At 37.6% G+C, this 27,902-nt stretch overlaps 1 protein-coding gene and 1 long non-coding RNA gene across 3 annotated transcripts in view; one reads left to right on the forward strand and one right to left on the reverse strand.

The window, feature by feature from the left end:
- Positions 1–27,902, forward strand: part of ZNRF2 (zinc and ring finger 2) — a 59,904-nt gene that overhangs the window by 16,216 nt on the left and 15,786 nt on the right. For both annotated transcript variants that reach the window (XR_007904759.1, XM_051789048.1), the window contains exon 2: positions 15,782–15,877. Coding sequence is in view for 1 of the 2 variants with exons in the window: in XM_051789048.1 (XP_051645008.1) it covers positions 15,782–15,877 (96 nt within the window). In the remaining variant the exon portion in view is untranslated. The remainder of the gene's footprint in view (positions 1–15,781; positions 15,878–27,902) is intronic.
- Positions 4,506–15,264, reverse strand: LOC127471776 (uncharacterized). Its single transcript, XR_007904765.1, has 3 exons — positions 14,893–15,264; positions 14,412–14,507; positions 4,506–8,505 (listed from the first exon to the last, which is right to left on the reverse strand). It is a non-coding gene; the product is annotated as an uncharacterized LOC127471776 (long non-coding RNA).

The raw sequence follows: 27,902 nt of genomic DNA on the forward strand, positions 1-27,902 counted from the left end.
GTGATATTCTTTTGAAAAGGGATAGTTTTGCATCCAGTAATGTTGAGCTAACAAAAGAAGATCCATCTTTTGTATGGAGGAAAAAGAACAAAACATGTAAATAATTAATTTCACTTAATGGCTTTCAAAACCAAGATGGAAAACACAGTAATACTGTGATTCATGTGTGAAAACAAGTTTTGTAAATACTTTAGTGACCTTTTTCCTTTTTTTTTAATGACTCTGCTGCAAAGAGCTATGCACTTTGAATATTTTTTTCCTATCATTAACTTCTGTTTATTTAAGATAGTATGTGCTTTTTTTCCTACTTACTGCTACCTTTTCACAAATGTCTTGCAGGATTTTCCTTGGGGGTAGGAATCCTAAGTAAATATTAATTCCTTTTTATGCTGAAGATCTTTCGGTATACTAACATACCATATACCAGCTTCTATAAGAACATTGGCAACTTTATTAATTTTTCTACTAAACACATGAAAAAAGAACCCATGTGCATTTCTTGCACTCCCTCCCTATTGGAAGAAATAAAGTGAAATTCATGAGGAAAAGAAAATAAACTGATTTTGCTATTTCAATTGTAGGAGTACATTTTCTAAATGAAAAATGGAAATCTATCATTTAACAAAAATTAGTGTTAGAGTTTTCTCTGTGTCCTGGAAAAGATGTGTTTCCAAACCACTTGTCCCTAACATGGGTAACTTTGCTTTGTTTAGGTTGGACCTCTGCCATATATCTGGGAAGTGTGGCAAGTTGTTGGGTAATTTCCAGGGTTGCATTCCACCTTTCAATATTATTTTTTTTTCCTCCCCTTAAACCTGCTTCATTTGAAAGATGATATGTAACATGATTTTATTTATATGTTAAAGGTTTTTTTTGAAATCACATTCTAGAAGTTATTTCCCTGGTGTTCTGATTTCTTAAGTTTGGTATAAGGACAGCTTATTCCCTGGGTAGTTACAGAAACATCTGGAGATTGGACAGTGAATGAAATGCTGTTCGTGTTTGCTTGGTTGGGTATGGAACCCACCATGTGCATTTACAGTTAAATAAATTTAAAGCCTACTTTAACAGATTAGCCAGTGCAAGACAAAAGCTAGTAGTTTAAAGGTTTTTTTTTTCCTTGCCTCACTTTAGTTTTTTTTCCTGTAAAACTGTCCCTGTGGGAATAGGAATTGATAATACAAGTTGTCATAACTGGTACTTTAGAAGACGTTCCTATATCTTTTATAACTTGCTTGTGTGCAAGCCATTTGTCTATGAAAGAAAGGCAGCTTTGTAGCTGTCCGTATTAATACATTTGAGATCAGAGTTTTTGTTTAAATTGGTTTTAAAGATTCAGTTTTGTGTAGCTTCTTGCTACAAAGAGTACTAATAGATTGGAATACTGTATTGTTCTTTTAGTACTTGGAATTGATTCCAGAAGGCTTGCTGTTTTATTTCTAGATGGTACTACCCTCGACTTCTTGACATACCAGCCTAGACCAAGACTAATAATAACATACTGCAGGATTTATGATCCTGCCTATGTTGTAGGTTAGAAACATGCTGCGTTGACACAGATGTGTCTGAAACATTTGATTTGGCTTTTCCCCTTGAAGCTGTCACTGTGTCATTCTAGAGGGTGAAAGTGTAACAAGAGCAGTCTGTCTCAAGTTTTAGTGCAACCCCTATGAATTTTGTTGCAGGTAGAAACCTGGGTAATGAGTTGAAGTTTTTATTTTTCTTCTGGAAGTCATTGTGTAGACGTTAAGTGCTGTGAACGCCCTTCCTTAATTAAGAGCTTAATTTTCAGTATTGTTTTGAATGTGTCAATAAAAATTGTCCTACTTACACAATAGTGAAGAAGGACAATTTTCATGTTTATGTTGACTTCTACCCAAAAAAATATTCTCAGTATAAAATAATTTTATTCCTATGTCTATGACATAACCCTTACAACTGCATCTATTTTTCCCTTTTAGGCCAGCTTCTGGACATTTTTAGTACAGTTTAACTAAGGACTAGTTTTACACAGGAGCAGAATTTCAATCTGTCCCACCACATTTTTGCAAAGTACCTGACAGACAGTGTGTCAGGCTGAAGTCTTCTTGTTCACAAAAGAAGTTCAGCATTCACTCATTTTTCAGCCTAGAGCTGGAAGAACTCCCTGAAGGATTAGGGAGCTGTTAGTTTTCTGTAGCCTGCCCACTGCCCTGCAAAGATGTCTTCCAAACCAGAAACTGTTGTTGTAGATTATAGGATTAATAGAATGAATGGTACAATGTCTACACACTTCTGGAAAGCAAAGACATAAGTTAGTGATTTAAATGGCATTCTCATTGCCCAAAGTCAGGAATTGTATTGAGTATTGCTTCATCTCAAAGAAAAAAAACCGTAAAAGTTGGTTTCTCTTATTGACACATCTCCCAGTTTAATAATATCTGATTTGATATAACAGCTGTAAGGGACAGGTATGGCAAGACCTCTGAGAGAGAGAGGAAAAGTGTGCTTTTGTGATGACCAACAGGAATGCCAGGCTTCCCTTAGAAGCTTTTATTAGGTGTTTTTGAAAATGATAGTTAAAGGCAAGTTTTAAAAAAGTTGCAAAGATAAAACATCAAAGCCTGGAGGCAGAGGCTGTCCTTTACTTGCCTATGGCTTACTTCTCAGAACTCTTTAATATGGATAGAGTTTGCTCTGGAAGAGCAGAAACAGGTCTGTCTTTTCACCAGAGCTGGCTTAATCTTGCTGTTTTATTGGTGGTCATGCTGTGAAATTTATCACAGTTGCTGTTACTGCACTCATCTGTGTGCAGTGGACTTACCTGCCTTCTGAGGGCTTCTTCTGAGGGGATTTTAAGCTGGTGTCCATGAGGGAAAGAGCTCCTTTGACCTCTCCTAAACTCCAAAATAAGAAAACCTTCTTAGAAAACTGGTAACAGGGTTTAAGTGTGAGAGATTTATCCTTCAAGAGCATCATGGGGACTTTTATAAGACATTTAAAGTAAATCTTCTGTCTACTGAAACAGGAGTCTTTTTGAGGGACTAATGTTAGTCTTAGATAAAGGAGGAGATCTAATTTGAAACAACAAAATACCTATAAATTATGGTAATTGTTAATTCTTAAAACCTGGTTTGTGCAAAGTAATAATGTGACAATTCATTCCTCAAATACTTAGCAGTATAAAATCTTTCTTGTTTGGACAATGGTTAGCTTAACTGCAAGTGACTTTTGAAAATGATAGTTTTCTTCACAGAAGATTTTGGAAATTTGTAATTTTTTTTCAACCTAGAATGAAAAACTACTATGGGAAAATACATATAAATCTGTGTCTCTAATAATTGTGATATTTGGTTAGTAGTAGTAGTAATAGTCCTGAGTAGTGTCATCTCAGGACTTTAGATGTATGAAGTGATAAAAGATTTATAAATTATTTCTTAATGAGTGCTTTGCACTTCAAAAAAGCTGGAATCTAAACAGAATTAAATCCTTATTGTTTGATGAGGGCTGGGTGTTGGGTTATTTAACATGCATCATAGAAGTTTTATTTTCTCAAGTAAGGTTTTTACTGCTGAAGTAGGTATATAGTACATATTTGGGTGTGCATCCTTCATTTGATTGTGTCTTTTTCTAGAAGTCCACAGTCTTTTGGTGTGGGTATTTTTTTGCTTGGTTTGTTTTGTTTATATCATGTAAAGGTTTACTTAAATGCAGCTTATTGGTCTTTGCCCTCTGGCTGCTGCTTTGATCCTGTCAGTCTCTGAATTGTTGTATATACTCCTGGCAGGCGGGCTAAGAAGGTGAAGGGATGAACATATAAATAAGTTGGGGGGGAGTGCAGGCTCAAACTCTGGCATTCTTTATGCTGCAAAACCCAGAATGCTCTTTTCATTGAGCATTTTATTATAGATGTTTTAACTGCACAGTCACTGGATTTAGGAATCTGTGGTAGAGCCTTGCTAACTCATTAGATAAGGCTCTGGTTAAGAAGGCAGTGCCACGTGGAAAAGCAGAGCAAATTTATGTCATGATTTACTTTTTCTGTGCCCCTTTCTCAATGTCATTGTAGGCAAATAAGCATTTTTATATAGAGTGACACCTAGAGACTTAGGAGAATTGTTTGACTTTCTGTGTAAGGCAGGGCGAGTCTTACTGCCTTTCTAAAGTATATAATGGTGACATTGTTCCCATTGTAACCATTGCTTTTCCGTGTCTGTTTTGGAGTGCAAGCTCTTTGGAGGAGGGACTAATACATATATGCGCACAAACATATTTGCAGCATGTGGCATGCTGTGATACTGATTTAATAAGGACATTCCTGAAATAGGAGCAATCATAGTCACTAAAAAAAAACCAAAACAAAAATCACAAAACCCAAACAAACCCCAACACCTTTTCTTCTTAAAATATAATTTATTAGCATGTTGCAGTTGCAGGCTATCTCGGTATTCAAACTCAAGACAGTGTCTCCTTTTTTTTTATGAGTTTTTCTTATATATATGTATATCACAAAACAAATCGTGATTGTGTTTGAACAGGGAAGAACAAAACATACTTCTTAAATAGCTGCAGGTTCTCTTACCTTCAGTAGCCTTACGGATGAGTAAAGCAATGAAAGCATATAATATTTTACATAAAATCTGTAATTAGATAAGTAAAAGCATTTAAGATGTCACTTTTCAAACTGCTGAAAAGTCAAAATATCATTTAGTCTAATTTTTTACAACTGTACATCCCTGTTAAAACTTATTTACAGTCTATTATGCTCTGTGTGTGTGTGTATGCAATGCATATGCGCATCTTATTAGCATGATCTAGTTAATGTTAACTAGATGTTTCTCTTCTAAGCATAGATGTTTAAAATAGGTAACTAATCAAATTTGTCAACAGCTTGACAGATAGACCAATGCAGCAGTGGTAAACAGCAAAAAACAGAAAATGCTTAGTAGCATTCTTTGCAAAGGTTATTTAAAACGTGAGTGATAGAGAAAATATTTCTTAACAGTTTGCTCAAACAGTGACATCTTGCACATGAAAAGGTGAGAATTACATTGGTAATTACATTCTTACCACTTAATTGCTGTGGTAGGAATGATGCAGCATGTCATTTGAAAGTTGTGTTGGTTTGTGATTTATGGATGTTCTGGAAGATTTTGCAGAATATGGTATGGGTGCTATGTACTTGCTTAATAGAGGTAAAAGAGTAAAATAAAGACAAATATGTCATGATTTATATGTTTAAAGCATGTAAGTCAATAGCTTGATTTTCTTCAGCTTTTATTGACAATAGTTAAGAAAACTTGTTTGGGGGATTGTATCTCTGACTTCAGTTCTATCTTCTTCTGAACTAATTATGCATCTTCTTTACTGTTCCTCTTATTAGGCATTTTGTGTCTTTTCTTCATGATGGTACATCCACAAATGTTCTTAAAAGGTTCTGCCTTAGAGGAACTTTTGCAAAACTAGTAATTATATTACATAAATGTGTGTCATTCAAACTCCAGAAACTGCTCTCACATTTTATCAAAATTTGTATATAATTCATGTTAAACACTTAAATTACATTAATACTGAGGGATTTAATGGTATAATTCCAGTGTACACTTTTGGAATTACGTGTTTTGTAACCAACCCTTAGACCTTTCCTTATTTTATAATATTCTCTTTAATTATGTTAAAAGGCTGGTTTATTCCAACACCCTAGTTTCGGCAGTAGTCCATACACTAAGGTAAATATTTTCCACGTTTGAAGAATAGAGGGGTCAATGCAGAGTGAAATTCTCCTAGTTGAATTTTCCATTTAAAAACAAAAGGCTGCTTTATGATAAGCAGAGACGTCAGTACTTCTAAATAAAAAGTTAATCCTGAAACAAAATTCCTTTGTGCTAAGGATGAATGGTATTTTTCAACCTGGACTTTTCTAATAAGCTCAGTTCTAATAAGCCATACTTTTACCCTGGGAAAAACCCAACTCAAACAAAAAAACCCCTCCAACAAATCCAAATAAAAAAAGAAACAACCATACCTACTCTACTCTCACCAGTTTCAAGTGAATGAAAGTAAATGAGTCCACAGGTTAGAAGTTTCCCTGCTGAATTAAGAAATTGATGTCTCCTGTAGAGGACTGGTATTTTGGAGAGTTAGAGGGAAAATATAGAATATCATAATACAGGAAATTCTGCTGTTGTGCTTAGGTAATAAAAATTCTGGTATGTGTGATTAAAAAATGAGATGAAAAGCACAAGAAAACAAATATACATTGAAACATTTGTCCTTGACTTTCTTGAAACTGTACTTTTAATAGATAAAATTTTTATGTTATACTGAGTAACAAATGTAATGATAAGTATTTTTGGTATATAATTTAATAATGCTGTCAAAAAATGAATCATTATTATGTTTAGAATTAATAAATACACTCCTGGGAACATCCCACATACTAATTTAAGTTTTTACTTGCATATATTCTTCCCAGATGTAATCTTTTCTATTTTGTACTTTGACTTTTTTGTCATTGATTGGTTTTCCCCTTTTTTTTTTTTTTTTGCCACTGCTACCTCTATTTCTGCAGGAACAAGTAGGTTATTGGTAAGTATTTCAACTAAATCAGACTTTACAAAGTTTTGCCTTAGTGAGGAGTTATTTTTTTCGCCCTCACTTACTTTGGTAAAAACTTTGTAGACAACAGACCAATTGTCTGTAAATGCTGTGCTTTCTCAGGTCTCCATTATCGTCTCGTTTGTGTAGTAGAGTAATAGTTCTCAGATTCTCCGAGAGACTTTGTCTTCTGCATGCTTTCAAGCAGCATCATTATCTGTGCTGTCTTCCAAGATGCTGCCTTCTCCTGGGGCTTGCTCCTTTGTTCCTGTCTGCTGCGTTTCAAGTGCAGTGTTTACTTTGTCTCTCCCATTTCTTTTTTTCATAAGACCTCGTATGCGTTTTTGCCGGTTTGCTCAGAAGACTTCTCTGCGTCCGACAAGATGCTCTGTTTCACGTGTTCAGTTTAGTCATCCTCGTTAACCATTATTCAGCCATTTTCACATCACACCTCTTCCCTTTTAGCTATCGTTAAACATATTCTCAGCATGGTATAGCCACTCTCTCCTCTCTTATCGTGCTTCGTGTAATTTTGATCAGATTTGTTGCCATGTACAGCACAAGTTTTCAAGATATTTACGTCTTTGCATTTTGAAAAACTAGGATTATTGCTTCTGATCTTGGAGCAGCTCTTCCTATATTCTCTTTTCAATTATGTGATTTCTAATGGAAACTCTTTCTTTAACCCTAGTATGTTTTTGAAAGTAGTGACTTTATTGACAGTGCAAAGTAGGGCAGGGGAGTGTAGACAAACTGGTACCCTGCACTTAAAAATTTGTAGTTGTCTTGCCAAATTACTCAGTTACTCAGGGAGTGCCTTCTTCTGGCAATAGAACACAACTGTCCTTTGTGTCTTCCTCAACTTGCATTGTGAAATGATGAGTGGAAAGACCTTTTTCAGGTGTTTGAGGAAAATGTTGCTCTGGGCAATAAGAGAAAATTGAGGGAGTAGCAAAATTAAGGAAGAAAAAAAAACAAGTGTATAGGTTCAGGAGAGATGGGGAATGAGAGAGAATTCTTCCTCCTTGAACTGTGATGGGTGAGTTATGAGGAAAAAAGCAATGGGAGTATGGGATATCTCTGAAGTAAGAGTTTCCAGGCATTTCATTTGCATAAAGTTTTCAGACCTCCAAGCTGGCCTGCGGTGAGTTGTCATCATCTGGTAATGCAAGAACTGAGCTTGTTTGACAGGTTGATCTTGTCTGCCGTGTGTAAATAAAATACTTTTGTGCCGCAAACTGTTGACTATGCTTTCTGGCTACTTGTTTTCTTAATAAGATAGTCAGTTTGGCTCCAAAATGTATCACCCCTGGCTGAGCTGCATATTCAGACAACAGCTCAGGTCCATAAGATTTCACTGCAGTGGCAAGAGCCCCCACTTGTGTACAGAAGCCTCTAAATTGGTGACAGGATTAGTTTCTTCCCATACTACTGATATTACTCTGCCGGTGTGACTGGAAGGGGACTTTGCTCTTATCTCTGCTTGCAGAAGATCTGCAATGAACAGACATGAGAAAGAGGAAAAGCATCTTTCCTTTGTTGCCCCTGAGTCATTTTGGAAGAGACTCATCACACCCACATAAAAGAGAGAGAGGAAGTGTGTTCCCTTGGGTTCTCTACCCTGCTCCCCTCCCTTGGGAAAGATGCAATGGAAATGAATGGTATTCTTCTGTGGAAAGTCATGTTGTTGAGTTTTTGGTTGCTAGTTGAAAATATACTTCTCGAGAATAGCAAGCAAAAAGCTAAAATCATCTGAGTTTAGGGTGTGGGTGGAGCCTTTTTGCATGAAAACTGATGCTTGCTCTTGCCTTTAAATCTGCCAAATGCAACACCCAGCATAGGCTTATATTCACACTTGTCTGTCTTCAGCTGCTTCTGGTCCATTGAGAAACTTCTGGTGTGGATCTGTGATGGGAGGGGTGTGACTGTCTGAAATGCAGGTAATAAAGTAGAGTGAATTAGTAACTTGCAAGTCACTTTAAAAACTGTTCTTGTTTATGTGCTTGTCAGTTTGAAAGTGCAGACACTCTAGGACTGTGTGAAGGGGACTTGAGCAACCTCTCATATAGGTTGACTACAGATCCCTGTGGGTGATGGGATGGCCAGGTGGGGGGGTGGCAATCCCAAACACAGGTGGTGCTAAGGAGGTTTTTCCTCCTCCCACTGGGTTCTTGCATCAGTCTGAAATGTCACTCTTAAAAAGCTGTTCCTCTAATAACAGCTCTTCTTATTTCTGTATTGAGTTGAAATCAGTCTTTCCACGGGTCTTTCCCACCTGTAATTTCATCTCCTGTTTTGCAAGATATTTTAGAATGGGCCTTTTTTTCTCTCTTTTAATGGATGTATTTATTCAGTTTCTAAAAGTGTGCGGCTCTCAATTATAATCATCATCACATGTTACTTTTACATTGATATTAGACACTCAAAATTGTGCAGTTGAAAAAAGGCTTTATTTATGAATAAATAATGTGTCTTGTTCAAATTCTCTTCTTCATTCTATACTGTATTATTTTTCAGTGATTCCTTCTGAAGATCTCAATTTCCCAATTATGAAGATGAAGTGAGCTGAAGAAGTTATATAATATGATTGTGTCAGTCATAACTTTTTGCTTAGGAGATGAATTATTATCCAAACATATTTTATCTAATTATTCTGTGGGCTCCTTAATTAAAATACTTCAGGTTTGTTTTTATTTCCCACTTTATATATCCCCCCTTTCCCACTGAATGCTGTGGGAGTTTTAAGTTGGAACATACAAGAAAAAATACTTTTTTTCCCCTCAAGGAATTCACAAGTTTGTTTACTTTAGTTTTACGGTACAAAAGTGGGGAAGAAAACCCCAGTAGATCATGAGCCCCAAATCAGTAAGAGCTGAGAAGAAGATATTATTTGTGCTTATCCTGATTCAGTTTTCTATAAAAGACAGAGCTTGGAACATTTGTATTTTGTTCCTCATCTCTATTTGATTTCCTATTCTTTCCCAAATTGAGGGGAGTATTTCTTTATTTCTTTTAATCTCCAGAAGTCTTTCCAGATGGTGCGTGTTCTCATGGCTTAGACAATTGACAACATAAGGAAGGATGGAAACTAGAGAACTTGATGTATCTTTTCACCAAGACATTTTCTTCCTTAGCAAAAAAACTTCTGTACATAAAATGGCAAATTTTTTTTGAGTGGCCACTTGTATTGGCAACTACAGCAGCTAGAAATTCACCTGTAGAAGGTTCCCTGGGAGTTGATAATGTTCTTTTTTTATTTTTCCTTCTAACTTAGACATTTTTTAAATGTTAGTTCTTTGTTCTTGAATTTACTGTGAAATAATTTTCATATTCTCTTTGATGGTTAGGGTAAACTTGCTGGGTAAGATGTGAGCTGTGTTAAAGTAATATGCTTTCATGTACAAGGCTTCATGGTTTTGAGCTTACAGAATTACTCATTCTATCTTTCCACTTCAGCTCTCTGATGAGAAGACAGAATTCTGTACATTATAACTTATAGACCATGTAGTCTTTACTGAACCTTCTTTTTTTTTTTTTCCTTCTTTAATTTTTACAAATTATTTTCCAGAAGGGAGTAACAGAATTTTGGCTTGAACAGGACTGTTACTTTACCAAGAATCTGAAGTATTTCCATTTATTTTTCTGCTGTTCTACGATCTCACTTCATAATCTTCTACACAATTGAATAGAAAATGAAGAACCAGAAGAAGTAGAGGCATTATACTTTGCCTTTTAAAAAATGTTTATGCTATTTTGCTTTATATTCTTATTAGGCAACTTAGGGAACATGGTCTAGGTGAAAAAGTAGGTGGATGCTGAAATAGTTGGGAAAAAAGTCCTGCAGCTGCTCTAGGAGAGCAGTTCGAATGAAGTGTCACAGTGGTCTGCTTTGGGTCTGTTTTCAGTCAACTTTTTATTGTGGAAGCATTGTTTTTGGCATGCTAGCATTCTAGCATTGTTTTTAACACGCTAGAAGAGTGTTCATAGTTGATTAAAAAAGACAAATGAGAATTACTAAAGGTAAGCAGAAATATAACACTATATAACCCAGGACTTGGCTACTACCAGTTCTGCTGAAGATTTAGGGGTTGTTGTGGGACATGAGAGGAATGAGCCAATCACCTGTTGATTTGCTTAAAATGTACCTACCCTCATACACACACATAAAGGAGGTATCTCTATGTATAGATGGATGTCTGTATAGCTATCTAACACCAGGTGTAATGGAATGATATGATAGGTAACTATTAATTTCTGCTTAGGACTTGTGAAGTCTTAGCCTGAGAGCTCTGCCCAGTTCTTGGCAATGCAATACAGTAAGGTTGGAGAGAGGCCAGAGGACAACAAGAGGAATAAAAGGTTTAGACATCAGGGCCTGTGGGGAAAGATTAGAGTAATTTGGTTTTTTTTCAGACTACGGGAAAAAGATGAAGGACACACACTTTCTGGTGTGAACATGTGTTTTATACTGAGCACAGTTGCTGCCTGTTTTTCATGTCTATTGAACACATAAGAAATAGTGAACTTTTTTTAAATGTGTTGTGTTGTTTCCTTTTAGCATTACTATGCAGGCTTTATTTGTGTGACAGTAATTTTGCATACCACCCTCATACCATCATATTTACTGGTTGCTGTGCTACCAGATTGTCTATACCTCTTTTTCTAAGTACCAAAGAAGAAGTGTGAATATGTAAGTAACATTTGTCAGGCATTTTATTGTGATATACATCTTAGAAAAAGTGTGTGGATGCAAGGATTTATCTTTTCTTATAACTTCTTTAAATGCAAAACAAAGTAGATTTATCCATCTTATTTGAAAACAAAAGGATACAAAGACTTAAAATACTAATATATTGCATAATTATTTTAAAGGAGCAGCTGCTCTCATTATACTTTTAGGTTGGCTTTGGCAGTGTTCCAGTTGATGTTTTCTGCTGAAATGTTACTCTGATCAGGCTGATTCTGTCTTTTGTGTTGTTGCAGGTTTTATTTGTGCTTACTTCTTGCTACAACTCTTTAATATTGGCAGAAATAATCGTCCATTCTTCTGTGCAAGTCTAATACTGCTTTAACATGTTTCCTTCATGTGCAATTCTGTGACACACTGCACTGTGTTGTCTGGAAGCTCTTAACTCTTCCTTTTTTTTTCACCACAAACTAGATATTCCAGAATAAGTGCCAGTATGATTTTGCAAAAATTTATAGGTCCAGGAGTTTGTTATTTGGATGCTTTATGTTTGCTCCACTATGCACTGAACAGGAAGTGAAGCGGCCTGATGTTTGCAAAGCATGGCAAACACAGTAAGGTATCACTAACAGGTTGAAACTGGTACGGATAGAGTGAGTGGCCACCCATTGACCTGTCCATGTGGATAGTTTCCAAGCCTGCCAGAGAAGGAAATCATAGGTTTGGTAGATGAATGTGAGAGAAAATGGGATTTCTGGGCTAACTAGAGGTTCACTTGCAAAAGATGGTGATGTTATCAAGAAAGTGATGCATGCAAGAGAGAATGAGAAGACAGAATTCACCTCTGATATAAGTCCTGATACTTAGGCAGGTTTAATTATTTCAAACTTTCTGTGCCACCTTGGGATTTTCTAGTAACTGTACTGCAGCTTTCTGTTCTGTCTCCATTTCTTGTAACTGTACTTTTTTCCAGGATTTTGGTTTTGTTTTAAGTAATGTGTTACTTTCAATATTGTAGTCAGGGTTGTGAAACTAGATGCTGGGAGCCTGTAAGAATTTGGTTCCCTGCCTGTTGAGGATGCAGTTGGAAAAGTCAGCTAGAAGTGTGTGTTTGCTCAGTTTTGGTGCTCAGTTCTTTCCTGCTGTACTTCTGTATGTAGTGAATGGGGTGAGAGGCAGTTCTTCAGCTGACTTAGGTTGTATCACTGGCGTGTTCTCTACTATGGTAGAAGGAAGGACAGCTTTGCAGTGATATGCTGACAGTGACAACACTAATACAGATGTGACAGTTTGTCATCTTGGGTTTCATAAGGAATGCTGTGAAACCAACACCTTCATAAGAGATGGATATTTACCTAGAACTGTGCATTATCTCTTGTGCTCTCCTTGTAAATAGAGTGAGCAAGTAGTTAAGTGTCACAGTTTTTAGAAGACACTTCACGTGATAGTACCTCATCTGATAACTACTTCCTCTTTGTTTTCCAAATGTCTGTGCATGCATTGTTTATCTACAAAACTAGTAAAACAAGTCACGTAGAGTGCAAGTTATTTCTGACCTGTTGTTGATTGTTAAAGTCATGTGAAACTTTCTTTAAGTTATTGGAATTGTTCCGTGAGACTGATGGTAACAAACATAGGCTATAAATGTTGTTAGCCTGCTGGGCAGGATACAATAGAATCTTTGTTCTTACAAAGTACTTAATTGTAAACTGGGTCGTGAAACTATTGCCTTCTGATTTGAGAAAAGGTGGGAAAATACCAGCTTTTTTTTTAAGAACCTTTAACTGGCTTGTGGACAGTGTTGATTTTTCACTTATTTATATTTTTCAAATACAGTTTAAAATAAAGTAAATATTGTCTGTGCAGTCAAAATAATCTGTTCTTTGGGGTTACTAAGCGAGTTGGAAATATTTATTTCCTTCACACTATACATCTTCTAGGAAAGATGGCTAAATCCAGGAGCTGGTTATTGCAGCAGAACATTGTGAAAGAATGAGAAATTGGATTTCACTTGTATTTGAAAAATGTTTCAGCAAGTGTTGTGACCCCAAGGCTCTTTTTCTGCTATTATGCTAGTCTTTGCTATGCAGCTGATTCTGGACACTGGAAAAACATGTTTTCCACAAATATACCTTTACCCCTGTCAACTAATTTGTCCTTAAGGCTTAGTTAAGTATGATGTCCTCTACTCTTTGGGTACTTCAGTTCCACATGCCGAGTAGAGCTACAGCAGTCAGGTATCCCAGACTTGCTGTGTCAGGAGGATATTTGTAGTTGTTTAACCATTACCTTCAGATCCCCCTTGACACAGGACAAGCCACAAGATAATGTATTGATAAAATATTTACTATATTACTAGAATGCAGGATGTATGTTCTTTATTAATAACACTGTTAACTTTACCAGTGGTTCTAAGGACCTGTTGGTGGTTGTCGTTGCCCCCTGTCACTCCCAATTACATGTGTTGATGACCCTGGGAATAAACTAGAAGAGTTCTGTCCAGAGAGCAGAGGGAACCTGTTAATGACTGTCTCCATGCTTAACTAGCCATGAACATAAATGTTAACTTGCTCTAATGCAAATACTCCCTTCTGTCACAGCAGGACTCTGTCTGCAGCATAGAAGGAAGTTACCAGCTTTTTCACATCAAACTATGTTGTCAATTATAAATGAGAATAATGCATGGGACTTAGGTCTAGTCAAAGCCTGGTAATCAGCTGCATTAGGCTGATAAAGATGGAGAGAAAATTTACCCGTGGTCAGTTTTTGAGGAAACCCATAACAAAACAGTAATGGGAGGTTTGGGTGTTCAGAGGACTGAGATACTAATTTCAATTTTAGTCATGTTGAGATGCATCCTCGGGGAAGGAGGCTACACAGTAGCTGAAATGTCACAGATAAAGCTTTCTACAAGTAAATTAGTACTTTCAAATTTTTTGTTTGTTTTTTTCCCCAAAAGATGTGTTTGACTGTTGTGTGCTTACTAACCTGTTTGTAACTATTGTTTGTAAAGATGTGGGTTGGGGGAGGAGGATTAAAAATATGGAGAGAAGAGCAGTATTTAAACTGAAGTGTAAGATTGACACAAAGAAGAAATAGATATGAATGGCTTATGACTAAAATGGGAGGAATCAGAACTGTACTTTACCTCAGGAAGTGGCTTCCAGTACATGTTCAACTGCTGCCCTGAGTTCCTTATGGTTATGACCAGCTGTCCTCTTTGACTTGCTTCCTATTAGCTGCACTAAAGGAATAAATCATTGTCTTGATAAAGGAAGTGCAGTACTTCTATCAAGTGCTAATGCTTCAGATTAGTTGCTACATAATAATTAACAGTAAAGATGAAAATTCTCAGGCATCAGTAACTTGAAAGTGCAGCATCAAGTTTCTTGTCATCCTTGACTGACTCGGTTCACTGTGGACTCTCAAGGTTAAAAGTACAGAAGGGGCAACAAACTAAAACATGTGGGAGCAGGCCCAGACGGGCACGTTGCTGGAAGGTGCAGTGGCCTTTTATACAGGCTTGCATCGTTATTTTCAACAGCATGAGAGCAAAAGTTGTGCTTGTGCACTGAGTGTGGACAAAGATTAGATATTTTTGCCGAATGTTGTCCTATTGGACAACCTACCTGTAAGGATGCTCCTCAACAACTGTTGTGGATCAAGACCCCTGTTGGTGGCTTTTTGTCTCTCACTTGTGTGTTAATTATTCAGCAGATCAAAATCAATCAGGCTTTTCTCAGACTTTTCTGTGGACTGTAAATCTTGTCCAGCTGATCTTGCCCTTTAACTGGAAGACTGCTGTCTTTGGCAATGACATAAATTTAGGTATTAAACACTTTTGTCATAGACTGTTATGCAGTTGCATCACAATCCAGATTGTCTTGGTTATTCTTTACCCCATGTTGCCTGAGGCTGTGACCTCAAAAGCTCAACAAGTCATGCTTGGCTAGGATGAGAGAGTCAAACAAAATCAGTGCTACAGGAAATATTAATGATTCAGTAAGTGAGGCAACACCCCTGAGTTAATGTTTTTCCAGTGCCCCAGCCTGGTAAAAGATGCTGCTGCTTGTATGATGAGATGTAAAACTGAGATCCTTGGTTAAAGTTTCAGTGCAATTCCTGGTAAAAACAGACATGTTAATTCAGAGGTCTTGCCCAAGTTCAGATTTTCATGACTGTGTCCTCTACACATTTCTAATGTCTGTTTTACTAGTCATATTATCCTCTTGCTCCTACCCTAAACTGTTCTTAGGGTTGTTGGGAAACTTTGCATTCCAGACGTGCTGACATGTTTGCAATTGGCAACAGAACAATTTCCGGAAAAAATGATCCATTTTGAGATCTTTTGAAATCAAGGGAATTATATTCCTGTAAGAAATATCAGGTCAAAGCTGAAAAGCTTCCAGGATTTTTTTTTCTTTCTTTTAATGTGTGCAGAATAACTTTTTGACTTGAATACATGTATTTGCTGCATGGTTGAGTGTACTCACACTTATATATTTTTATTTTCCATAGGATTCAAGTGCCCTGTATGTTCAAAATTTGTATCTTCTGACGAAATGGATTTACATCTTGTGATGTGTTTGACAAAACCAAGGATAACCTACAATGGTAAGAAAGAAGTAAGCTGATAATTATTTATTCATTTTAAACATTACTGTGATAATAATTCTTTGCATAATAAAGATACTCTGGTAACTAGTTAGTGAACTCAGAAATTAGGTATGTTTTTTTACTTGTAGTTTTTTCAAATTAATGCTTAAGAACTCGGTCTTTTTATACTGCATGCCAATATAATTTGCACTGTGTTCTGAAAATATAAAATTATTCTCATTTGATTGTATGCATTCCGTTTTTTGACCATTGGTCAGTGTGCATTTAGTGTCCACTTGAGATGTGTGTAGCTTACATGTCCTCTCGTGATTGCCTCAAGTAGTGAGGTGGGTCAGTCAACTTTCCTGGGGATTTTATTAAGAACTGTTACTTGACACACTGTGCATTTGCACATTATTCAAGAAAATGACCCTTTCTTGAAGGAACTAAAGAATTTCCTCCTTCTTCAGCTGATTGCATATGTGATAGTTCATAAGGACTGGTAGATACATGTGTTTTTGTTATTTTGATCAAACTGGCCAATATCAAATGAACCACCTGTAGTAGCCGTTTTTCCTCTACTACTAAGCTCTCCTTCTAGGCAACTTTTGATGCAAGGCAAACAGGACTTCTGCCACTGAGACCAAACCTTTCTATCACTGTAGCTTAGGCTGACACTCAGTTCTATGGTGAGCACACAAAAAGGCTTCAGGAAACTAGGACTTCAAAATTTTACTGAAATCCTAGCACCTGCTTTGGCAGAGCTGCCCTACTACCAGAAAATCTTACGGTGTCTCCTCAATGAGATTATTGCTCACCAGTCATCAGATGTGAGAACACAATGCAATTAGAAGGGAGTTGTAGAAGAGAGGGAGCTGGAGGTTTTTTTGGAGGTGCTGATGCTTGCAAGTTATATCAGGGAAAAATCTGATTCAATGTAAAATAGAAACGTCACATAATGAGGGTGGTCAAACAGAGTAGCAGATGCTCGAAGAGGCTGTGCAACCTCCATCCTTGGAGATGATCAGAAATTAACTGAGCAAGGCCCTAAGCAATTTAGTCTAACTTGGTCGTGCTTTGAGTGAGGGGCTGGACCAGAAAACCTCCAGAGGTCACTTCCAACATAAGTTATTTATTGCATAAGTAACCTGCAGTATTATGGCTCTTTGACCCTCCAGGCACCTTGCTGTTATGGTACTCTGTACTGGACTTCTTTATTGGAACAAGTCTTGAAGAATGGTTGGGCCCACCTTATTCTTTATCCAGACAGCAATAATTGCAAAAATAATTTGAAATCATATGCTTAGAGTTGTGAAATCCATTTCACAGCACAGCACTTGAGAAAAGTAAATATTTCTTTTTTTCTTCCTGTTGTTACCACATGTATATTTGAGAAGGTTGACTTCATCTAACAGCGAGGGCTTTTTTTTCTCTTTGTTTTTCCTTTTTAAATTTCGGACTGAGCGTTATTCAAGATAAGTTGTGTACTGGGGGATGTTGGACGTTGGAGAGAAGAGAAGCAGGTTAGTCACCCCAGTCAAGGTGGATAATGCTCTTGGAATCAGTTAGGGTGGAGTAGGAGGAGGCAGACTGGCAGAGAACAAGCACTGGCAGTAATCCAGCTGATGGAATGTGCACAAATTATGAGTTGACTGACTGAAATCCTCTACCCCTGCTGCTTTCTACATGTACATATGAGTGCACTCAACTGACTGACTTGTTGAAAGATACAGCAGTTACGTAAGGTACTCTTTCAGTGTGGTTTATGGTGTGTGTTTGTATCACAGCAGTGCCGTGTGTTCAGGCTCTTTTTTTCGTTCCTGAACTGTTGCTCTCAACTGGCATACTACTGGTTGGAGCTCCTTTGGGCCACCTTGTTAACTTTGTGCAGTTATTACCAGCAACATGTCATTTCTCAATTTAGGAGTGTGTCTGCTGTACAGTGAGCCTCAGAAACTCATTCTAGGAAATGGTTATATAAACTCGGAAGAAGAAAACTGCTAAATTAGGTAGGCAGGTTTGAGAGAGACTCTTACTTAGAAGTATGGTCTCATTCTTATAAACACTTAATAGAAGTGTGCATTGATCCTTGTGACTCCAGTCAGTTAGCTCCTGGACTCATGGACTAAATCTTAAATTATAGCCTATAGCTGGCTATTTGGATTACTGCAACACAAAGAAAACGAGAGTATGGCTTCAGAGTTGTGCAGTGCTCAGTTACTACTTTGTGGTATGGTTGTGGTCCCTTTAATCAGGATAGTAAAAGCAAATTAACTAGCAGATTGGTAACGTAACACTGCCGTGATTTCAGGACCAGAACTGCATACATGCTTTTTCTGCTTGTCTATTTTGCTGTTTGCCATGGTGAGATTAGTGATGAATCTGCCTTTTTGTCATAGGCCATAAGGAGGGCATCTCAAGTTTTGCTTGAGAGAAGAAAAGATGCTGCTCAACTTTTGATACCCTCTTCCAAAATGGAAGGCATTTCTTTAAACTTTACTTTCTCATTGTTTTCTTGGCCTTGTGCCATACATACTCAACTAGAGCCAACTAGGCACCATTTGATTGTGTTGGTCACTGATCATTCCCAGTCCTGTTACCACTAGCAAGAAAAATATCTTTTTTCTTTCCTTTTTTCCACCTCACCTTCTTTTGTCTCTGACTTTTGTGTTGAAGGAAGCCTTAGACTCTGCAGAGTCTATTTAGAAACTGAGCAGTTGGATCGAACTGTACTTATGTCTAGTTCTGTTCTAGATGTGTTTCCATATGATACTGTAAATGTATTAGTTGTTCTTTCTAAGAAACACCAGGGAACAAATTCTATGCATTTTGTCATTCTGAGAAGACAAACTTCCTTCTTTTTAAATATGAGTCTGAGGCATACAGTCTCCCTCAGAAAAATGCTGTAAGACTGTTTAGTTGTGATTTGAAGTTTAAAAAAATTAATGAGTCCTCCCAGCCAATCTCTAATTGCTTTCTGAGCTACCTTTGTGCACTGCATTTGGCAGTTGAAAGGGTCAGTGAACTGCAAACTCGGGCAGCTGTCTGATTTACATGTGTTTTCTGAAAGAGAGTGGTCACAAAATTGTCCCAGTTCTATGCTGCAAGTTACACTGATTTTCATATAAATAAATCGGTACATTTTATTAGCTTTATTCTTTCAAAATCACATGACTTGCCTGCAACAGAGATCTCATTGCTGATTCAATTTGGCCTGTAAAAAGAGCTCTTTCTTTTTTCTGTAGAACTTTGTTCCACATCTCTTTAAACTACTTGTGGTGCTCACATATGAACCAATATCTAGGAATTTTTATACAAAAACTGGTTAAATCAACGGTATTGTGCAAAAAACATTGTACTGTTTGGTGATACTGTCTTAAAGAGTCCTCCTTTTCTTAACAGTTAGAAAATACTGTTACTTGCTGAGTTGCTGGGAAGCTAGAGTAGGTCCTATGCACTGGTTAACCACTTTTATGAAGAAAGAGGGTTACTTGCTAGTTGACAGGGGTTTTTAAAAACCACTGCTAAAATATTCTGTAGCCATACCTATTTCTTTGAGCTTCTCCGAAGCGTTAAACGAGGCCCCTTGCACCACCTTGTTCAAATTTGCCATGGTGAGTTACTCAGGGAGCCCACTTCAGGACTACTCTGCAGAAGGTGTTGCTTACATGTTTTGGTTGGGCTGGAGCATTTATGTGAATTTACTCAGTGCTTTGGAAGCAACATGCCTTTGATTCCTTGCTGATGATTAGAGCTATCTGGTGAAGTTTAGGTTTTGGATATAATTGTTGTGCATTTTGTGTTGTTACAGTATTGATTCTTTTTTCACTGGAAAGTGTTCTATAAAAAATTGAGAAGACGCCTGAGAGACTTGTGACTTTAGAGGCATCATTTTTAGATGCTTTGCAACAAATGAACCCAATTCCTTCTGAAGAAACCTTGCAGTTCGTTCTGAAATAATTCTGATTTTCATTTTAAAATTCCTTTGTTTGTTTCACAGAACACTTTGCAAGACAATATTATTTTTGTTATTATTAAAGGGCCCCTCTGAGAGCAGGGACTAGCAGCCTGGCACCTGGCCAGATGGGGAAGCCAGTGACCCCAGAGAGCTGGGGAGAGCCAGTCAGCTCACTAGACTGGTTGGCTGGCTTGGCGAGCCGGCCTGTCCTCTTTCAAAAGTTTTGATTGAATTAGCACATTCCTGTGGAATATTTTGGGTTTCATCAAGTCAGCACTTTCTGTTGGAATGGTGTTCTACTGGAAACTTTCTAAGCCGATCTCCTCAAAGCCGCTTGCTCAGGGGTGGTGCTGCTTTGACATCAGTGTTGCTTTCACTCAGACCGTTCTGCATTTAATTCACATGTGGCAGTGGGTCTGACTGTTGGCCAACATATTTACTGAGGTTCATTTTGAGGGGAAAAGCTTTTACTAGTGTAATTCAAAGAGGAAGAATGTTGAGACACCCAGTGCATGAACTGCTGGAGATTTTTTCCTTACTTGAAGTAAGGACTTTGTAATTTTTCTTTTTAAATTCCAACAAGTGAATTCTTTTAGACCTATCATACTAAAAATGAGCAGGAGATCAGACATCACAGATAGCAGGGATTACAGATATAATTTTATATTAGGAGTTTATCCAATTTCTTTGAAATCAAGAATTAGTATGTGGAAAACTGTTACAGACAGAATATTGCCTGTATTCTGTCTGTAGGTGTACCTACAGACAGATAGGTGTACCAGAAGGAAAAACATGAGCAGAACTCTGGGTGCTCTTCCTATCTGGCCATGTACTTTGCTTTCTGGGGTGTTTGATCTAATACCATGCACAACTATCCAAGAATTCCCATGCCATCTAAGTGAATTCAAATTGACCTGGGCCACAGCACTGCAACTCATTCAGATTAGCAAGGATGCAAAGGGTTTTGTCATGATTTAAATACACTGTTTATTCTAAACCAGTTTGAGGTATTGGGTTGTATCTTGTGAGGAAAGCATTTCTTGCTGGGACTGCCACATGCCGAGGCCTGTCTGTGAGCAAGTGTCAGAATCTTGAGCTGGAATCTGTGTAAGCAGTAATCCTGGTAGAGAAGTTGTCAACATCGAAATGGCAGCCATAACATTTGCATTTTGATCAAAAGTAGAGACTTAAAGACTGGCATGAGTCACTTGAGGGACTAAATAAAAATATTTTGGAAATGTTCTTTGTGAATGGGGCTGACCTAATTTATTTCTAACACAAGTTATAAGCTTTATTGATTGCTGTCTGTTTCAACATCTTTGGGGCAAGATACTTATGCCAGAACTTGATGAATTTATATTGCTCAGTAGAACAAAATTAAAATATTGCACCTTAATCTGATGTTTGAACCACCAAAATACATTATTCTGGTAGTCCTGCCCAGTGACTGCAGTGACTTGATTTCCTAGGTCACTTCTGTGCACCCAAGAGTATTTTACTCTGCAGGGATGATGCTCTCAACTATTTTGATTGATGCACTCAAAACTTCAATCTGGAATGAAGGGAATTACTAACCTCAAATTCACTTCTCTTCCAGGGTTCCTGAGATCATACCCTGAAAGACCTTGCAAAAGGGCATCTTGCCAGTCTGCCTGGAAAAGCTTAAGCCTTCCTCTTTGTCTTCATCCTTTAATAGGACTAGACTTTCAGCAGAGCAGTACAAAATAATACTAAGGCAGACCAGTTCTTTCCACTTTATCCAAGGTGTAAAATTCTCCATAGAATTTCTCAACTCTCCCATTTTTAAAGTTTAACAAGATTCTTCAGAAGTTTCTAGCTTCTTGCTCTGCCTTATGTAGTTCTGTGCTCTGTCCTCAGGGATGCAGGGGAAGAACCTTTAAAAGATAGTTTAACAGAACATGTAAAAAAAAAACTTATCCTGTGCTTGCAATTAAAATAGTGATATTTACTCTTTGTTTTGATCTTATGTACTCCTGAACATCCTCTAGAGTATGTAGGAGGTTCATTCAGTGTCCCTAATGCTTTAAAACTGTTTTCTTCAGTAGTTCTTGAAATTATGTAGGGCTGTTTTAACTTTGAGATTTTGTTTAATGTGGTGACAGTAGAACATTACTATAACAAATAAAATTTTCATCTCAGACATTTGCACAGCTGTTCTTCTGTGAACGGATATAATATCAGCCCAAACTTTCATAGCTTGTCATGTACATCATTGTTATATTTAAGGAGGGAATTGTCATTTTAAGGAGGAAAATTGTGTTTGAAGACCTTGATTAAAATATATTGACTGGTTTATACTTTATCCCTTTGGGAATTGTTGGTAATGTTTGAACAAAGAGGAAACTTTCACTTGTGTTCACCAGTGTATGCCATGGATAGCTACTTGTCCAAACCAGACTGCCAAGAGGAGCAATGTCAAACTGTAGTTCTTCCTCCCTTTGTTCAGTAAAGCTGTATTTTTGTCCCACCATCCCACACATCTCTCCTTCAACAGTTTGTGGTGCCTCTCAAAAGAGCATCACTGCAAAAGCAGCCTGTTATGGTTCAGCTTTTTGTGAAGGGAGGTTGTTCATTTGAAAGAGTAATGCTGACAGATGTCACTAAAAACCACACTCCATTTCAATTTGTGCCTGCCTCCTAAAAGGGGTAGGACCTGCTTCAGTGACCCCATTTCAGCCTCAGTCACTGGATGAATTGGGTCAGTCTGTGGTAGTGTGGAGCTGCAGCACTTTTAGAGGCCATAGTCTCGTCTCTTTCCTCCACACTCTTTTCTATGGAGTCAGGAAAGTAAGCTGTGTGTTTGTAATGGTGTGGCTGTGAAGAAAGCTCATGAAACGGGAACACAGTGTAACTGAGAGGGAAGTGCTTTGTCTGTCTGGAGCAGCAGTTCCCAGAACTGCAAATTGCCCCATTTATCATGATAAAATAAAATCTCAGAGGTTTAGTGGGGGTGGTTGAGGTATCAATATTGTTTATTATTTTAATTTTCACACAAGAGAAAGGGAGGTATAGATTTGTAAAGAAGGTATGACAGCTCACTTTCATGGTTCAGGTTGGAGATGCTACATAGGTTATGCTGCATTTTCTCTCTGTAATGAAGTAAAGTTGACATGCTTGTATCCTGCTGAGAAGGACACACTGCAGAGATCACACCTATTAATATCTTAAAATTTTCTCTGATTTGCTGTGCGTGTGACTTACTCTTTAATGAACCTTTGAAGAGAAGGATATTTGGTTGGGTGATTCTCTGCATACTTTCCCTTGAGCCAGGCCTAAATCTGCTAGACTGAACTTCCTGTGACAAAACCATGGCCAAAATAGCGGCAATGTCACCTCATTCTGGAGAGTGGGACAATAATTTTTTTTCTCAGTACACTGGAATCACCTTTATATAAATACGTACCTGTGTCACGGGCATATTTTATATGCAGCACTGGATAAATACAGTAAAGCTTTTGACAGCTATAGAACAACCCTACTTGTTTCTGAAATAAATAAAGTGGCATCATTCATGTGCTGAATAGCTCAAGTTGTTTCTTTTGCTTATAAGCTACTCCTTAACCTCAGATATTGCCGTTGTCTTTCCGCTGTGCTGACAGTGCTGCTCAAGTCAAATGACAATTGTTGTCCTAGAAAATTACAGCCACACCTGTGAACCAGTGCCACAAAGAACACCTGCGGGTGACACGGGGAGCGATTGAGATCGGGGGAGCCGATCCTCTGCGCTGTGTCACCGTGTTTCTCTTACATAATGCCTGCGCAGTGCTGCCTGCAGCAGAGAGCCGAGGGACGGTCCTGCTGTGCCGTGACTCCGCATCATGTGATGCGGGCAGACAGGAGCTACCTTCCATGCCTTACACTTAATCAGTCTTTAGCTCTGAGAGGTCATTCAGAGGATGTCATAAATCGTGTCTGCAACTGCTGCAGTCTTGTGACTGCTGGGAACTTAGCTCCAAGGGAAATAACGTTCCTAGTTTTGTATGGTAATTCTGCAGTCTTTAAAGCTGATACCTCTAAAACCTTAAGATTTTACTCATTTGCTAGCAACAACCTGCCTTCTTTTTCTTTTTTCTTTTTCTTTTTTTTTTTTTTTTTTTTAAAGTTGCTCTGTGGAGACAAAACCTTGAAAATACCCCTTTTCTAATCTTAGAGAATGGATTTCATTGGCTGGATTTTTAAATCAAAGTACTTGAATTCATTATGTTTTAAAACATTATTACCAAACTATATCTCATTGAGACTGAGTGATCTGTGCAGGAATTTCACGGTGTTTTCTTCCCTAAATTCCTCACTGCTTTACAGGGACTAGTACAGATTGTTTGCAGACCAGGATTTTTTTTTCCCTAAAGAAATACAAAAGAATAAGGGGCACTCTTCTTGCTCAGAAACTACCCCGAGGGCAGATCAATTTGCAAGTATTGCCTGAAATGTCATTTGTAGTTTATTTTTTTCTTCATATTAAAATCTTACTTTGAAACCAACTACCTTCAGATTATTTAAATAGTCTGTGCTTCTGAGTTGCAGACTCAACCCTTCAATGTAGAAAAGAAGTCCATCCAGCTTTTGCAGGGAATTTCAGTGATAAAACAAGCCTAGCTTCAGAAACAACCTGGGGGAAAACATTGTTACTGTGGTGGAGTACTCTTACTTCTAAACTGGGGATTATTATTACTGCTTACACAGGGGAAAAGATTACCCATTTCTAGTATTTTTAGCAAAATCCAGTGATTCTAGACCAGGCTCTAAATTGCCTACTGACACAGGTACAAAATACTAGACTTGCCTGTTGTAGCCTCCCTGGAGGAACCTCCTTGCTCCTCGAAGTTTGCTTAACTTTGTCTCACGTGGCTACAGATTTGCTTGGCTACAGAAATAACCCCAAGTTTTAACATACAGCTGAAACATAAGAAACTTTATTCTTATGTTTCAGCTGTACGTTCAGCACTAGATTTAGTGCTGAACTATGTTAACACTTAGGAAACCTTATTAAAGTTTCCTCATAAAAATATCAACTTCCATTTTAACACTGCACTAACAGCTATCTGTAATTTAAAACCATGTCAAATTTTCATCATTTTGACCATGTTCCTCGTGCCCTCCTTCCTTGTGTGAAGTTTCATTAGATAGTCTTCATGTAATGTTAGGTATTGGATAGCCTCTGTGTAGCTAAGCAATAATGTAGTATTCTTTGATAATTTTTAGCCCATAAATAATGTTTATTTATTTGGAATCAAGAGATGGAGGGAATCAATTGTTAATCAAAGTGTTAATCAATTGTTTGATTAACACTTACCTTTTTTTTTTCTCTCCCCAGTTCCAAGGAAGTCTATTTTAATCTATGGCTTTATTACCTGAAATACTTTGTTGTTATAATGGCATCCAATTGTTTTGCTAACCTGTAAATTGAAAAAAAATAGGAGAAAAATATAACTTCAATATGGTTGTGGAACTATACTGCCAGATTGTGGGCATATAACTTGGAACAAATACTGGACAATTGTCTTTGGGGACTTTTGTTTTCGTAAACACATCTCCCTTGTTAATCTTTTTGTGTTATTATTTGTGAATGATCATAGTTGCTGAATACTGTTGAAATTATATAGGTGTCTTGTATTTCAATTAATTGCTTTAAAATTTAAAGGAAAGCTTATGGGTAGTTTGTTTTTTTGGTGGGTTTTTTTTCCTCCTCTTGCAATTAAAGACCCATATACTCAGCATCTTACTGGTATAGTAATAACCTGTAGGTATATGTTAGCACCAGAAATTCTGTATCTCAGTGCTTGCTGGAATAAATTATAATAGTGGATAATGGGTTAGTGTAGAGAAGAAAAATGGAGATAGCTTTGAAAACTCTGACTCATTATTTGATGTTATCAGAACCCTTTGCATTCAGACATGTTTTGCATTCCATCTATATCACAAGGATAATTGCATTTAAAATAGGAATAGCTTGGAAAAAGCAGTCTGTCTGCTGAGAACGCTAAAGACAGACAAGTAAAAATTATGCAGTGATTTATATCCCTGTCCCGTGTATACATGTTAACACCAGACATTCAGTTTTAACTTGGAGAAGGCTGGTCTTGAGCCTGCTGGGAAAAGCACCCTGTAGGCCTAGCACCTGGCAGTGGGGTTAATAAGCCAGACTTTATGCACGCTGAGTTTTGGCAGCAGTGTTTTCGTTGTGTGTTGCTCAGTAATACATCATATCTTCCCTAAGGATACTGTCTTAGTCACACACAACTGTTTTTTCTCCCTTCCTCCTGTTTCGACCTTAGGCTCATAGTTTCATCTTTCATGCCATCTTCCTTAGTGGTGCTCCCTATGCGTTCATTTTGCATCAGATCAAACTAAACTCCTCTGCAAGCTTGCAAAGAAATGAGTCAGTTACTTGGCCAGTGTTAAAAGACTGGAAAAAAGATTTGGCAAAACTCATTGTGCTCAGGGCACCTGTAGGAAGCCTGGAATAGGAACCTGAAAAAGGACAAAGTGAACAAAACATGGAATCAAATCCTTCATCCAACTTCAAAACAAGTCACTGTTAAAGTAACCAATGTTGCCCAGAGTAATAGAATAGCTAACTTGATCTGAGCTGCTTCTCTTCATTCCCTCTCTGCCCTATCCTTTCCTTCTGTGAAGTTTTCTAATGGGCTTCCTTCATCTGCCTTCTGTCAGATGAGAGTTCTCACAGATTTCATTAGGCCAGCATGTCCCCATCACACTCCTGGTTCATTGCAGACCACAAAGAATGAAACTTCTTAATTGAAAATCATTGCAAAGCAATTTCTCTGGCTTCTGACTGTAGTTTCAGTGATGGTGAATGGTTGAAGACTTGCCATTTGGAAAAACTGTGTTCTGCAATCTTTTTGGTTTCCTTTCGTGTTAGGGATAAAATAAATTTAACCACTTAAAAAAGCTGACAAAGCAAAAGGTATTTCCTAACCTCAGTGGGGATCTTTTTGAACAGCCACATCCACATCTTGCAATTGCAAGATCTTATCCAATTTAGATCTTTCCTTCAGCTTGATCAGAGACACTCATTTTCGGTTGTACTTTGCCACAGCCCCACTCTGCCTTGCTTGCCCAGTTTTTATGAATGCTGTTGGCAGTAGCATCTAGTTGTGATTTGGAAAAGTTGCTCCTTTTAACAGACTTACACATCTTAGTTAAGTCTTCCTTCCAATTGTAAAGCTATTGGAAGAGATATGTCTCTGCACAGTATGAAAGGAATTCTTCACTCTCCTCGTGACCACAGAGGGATCTTTTCCTGATGAAATCATTAACACAGATTCCCATACTACCGTAAGAAGTTACTATAGGTAAATATTCTTGGGGTTATATGCTTGACTGGTTGTGGTGTGGCTGATGGTTTTGTGTTTGTTTGTGTTTTTTTGTTTGGTTTGTTTGTTTAGTTTTGGTGTGGTATGGGGTTTTGGTTTATTTTTTGTTGTTTTGGTTTTTTTTAACTTTTGATAAAGAAATTATCTGCTGTGCAAACCAAGCTGGACTTCAGGCCTCTCATTTCTCTTGAATGTACCCTGCTTGGTGACAGGACCTAATCTCTGGCCATTGCTCAAGGGGAAGCTGTATTGTTCAACCACCTCTGAAATGGATCTCTGGATTACAATCGCAAATTTTCAGCAGGTCTAAATTGATTTTTCACCTATCATAGTTTCTTAGTACTGGTACGGATTGGCAAGCACATATAAGTAGTGCTTAAATGTTTTGCTTTGTTTTACACCACGAAGAACAAAAATGATATAATTTATTCTAGCAAGCAGAGAGATATAGTATTTCTTGTACTAACAAGTAGCTACCTACATGTTATTACTATCCCAGTAATATAATGAGTATTTGGGTCTTTAATTTCAAGAGTGGGAAAAACACCCAAATGAAAAAAGATCTGTGTGTTTGGATCAAACACTGGTATTCCTTCTTGCCTGCTTCTGTGAGTTTCCTTCATCCAAGCTCTCTCCAGCTCCCTGTAAGAAGCAAACTCTTTGTCAGCAATACATGCTGGTTGCCTCTGGCCATTTAATCAACCACTCCTCCTTTTGTAGCATATTT

Source organism: Manacus candei, unplaced genomic scaffold (assembly GCF_025592945.1).
Source record: "Manacus candei isolate 608988 ecotype Guabito, Panama unplaced genomic scaffold, ASM2559294v1 h1tg000026l, whole genome shotgun sequence".
Lineage (NCBI taxonomy): Eukaryota > Metazoa > Chordata > Aves > Passeriformes > Pipridae > Manacus > Manacus candei.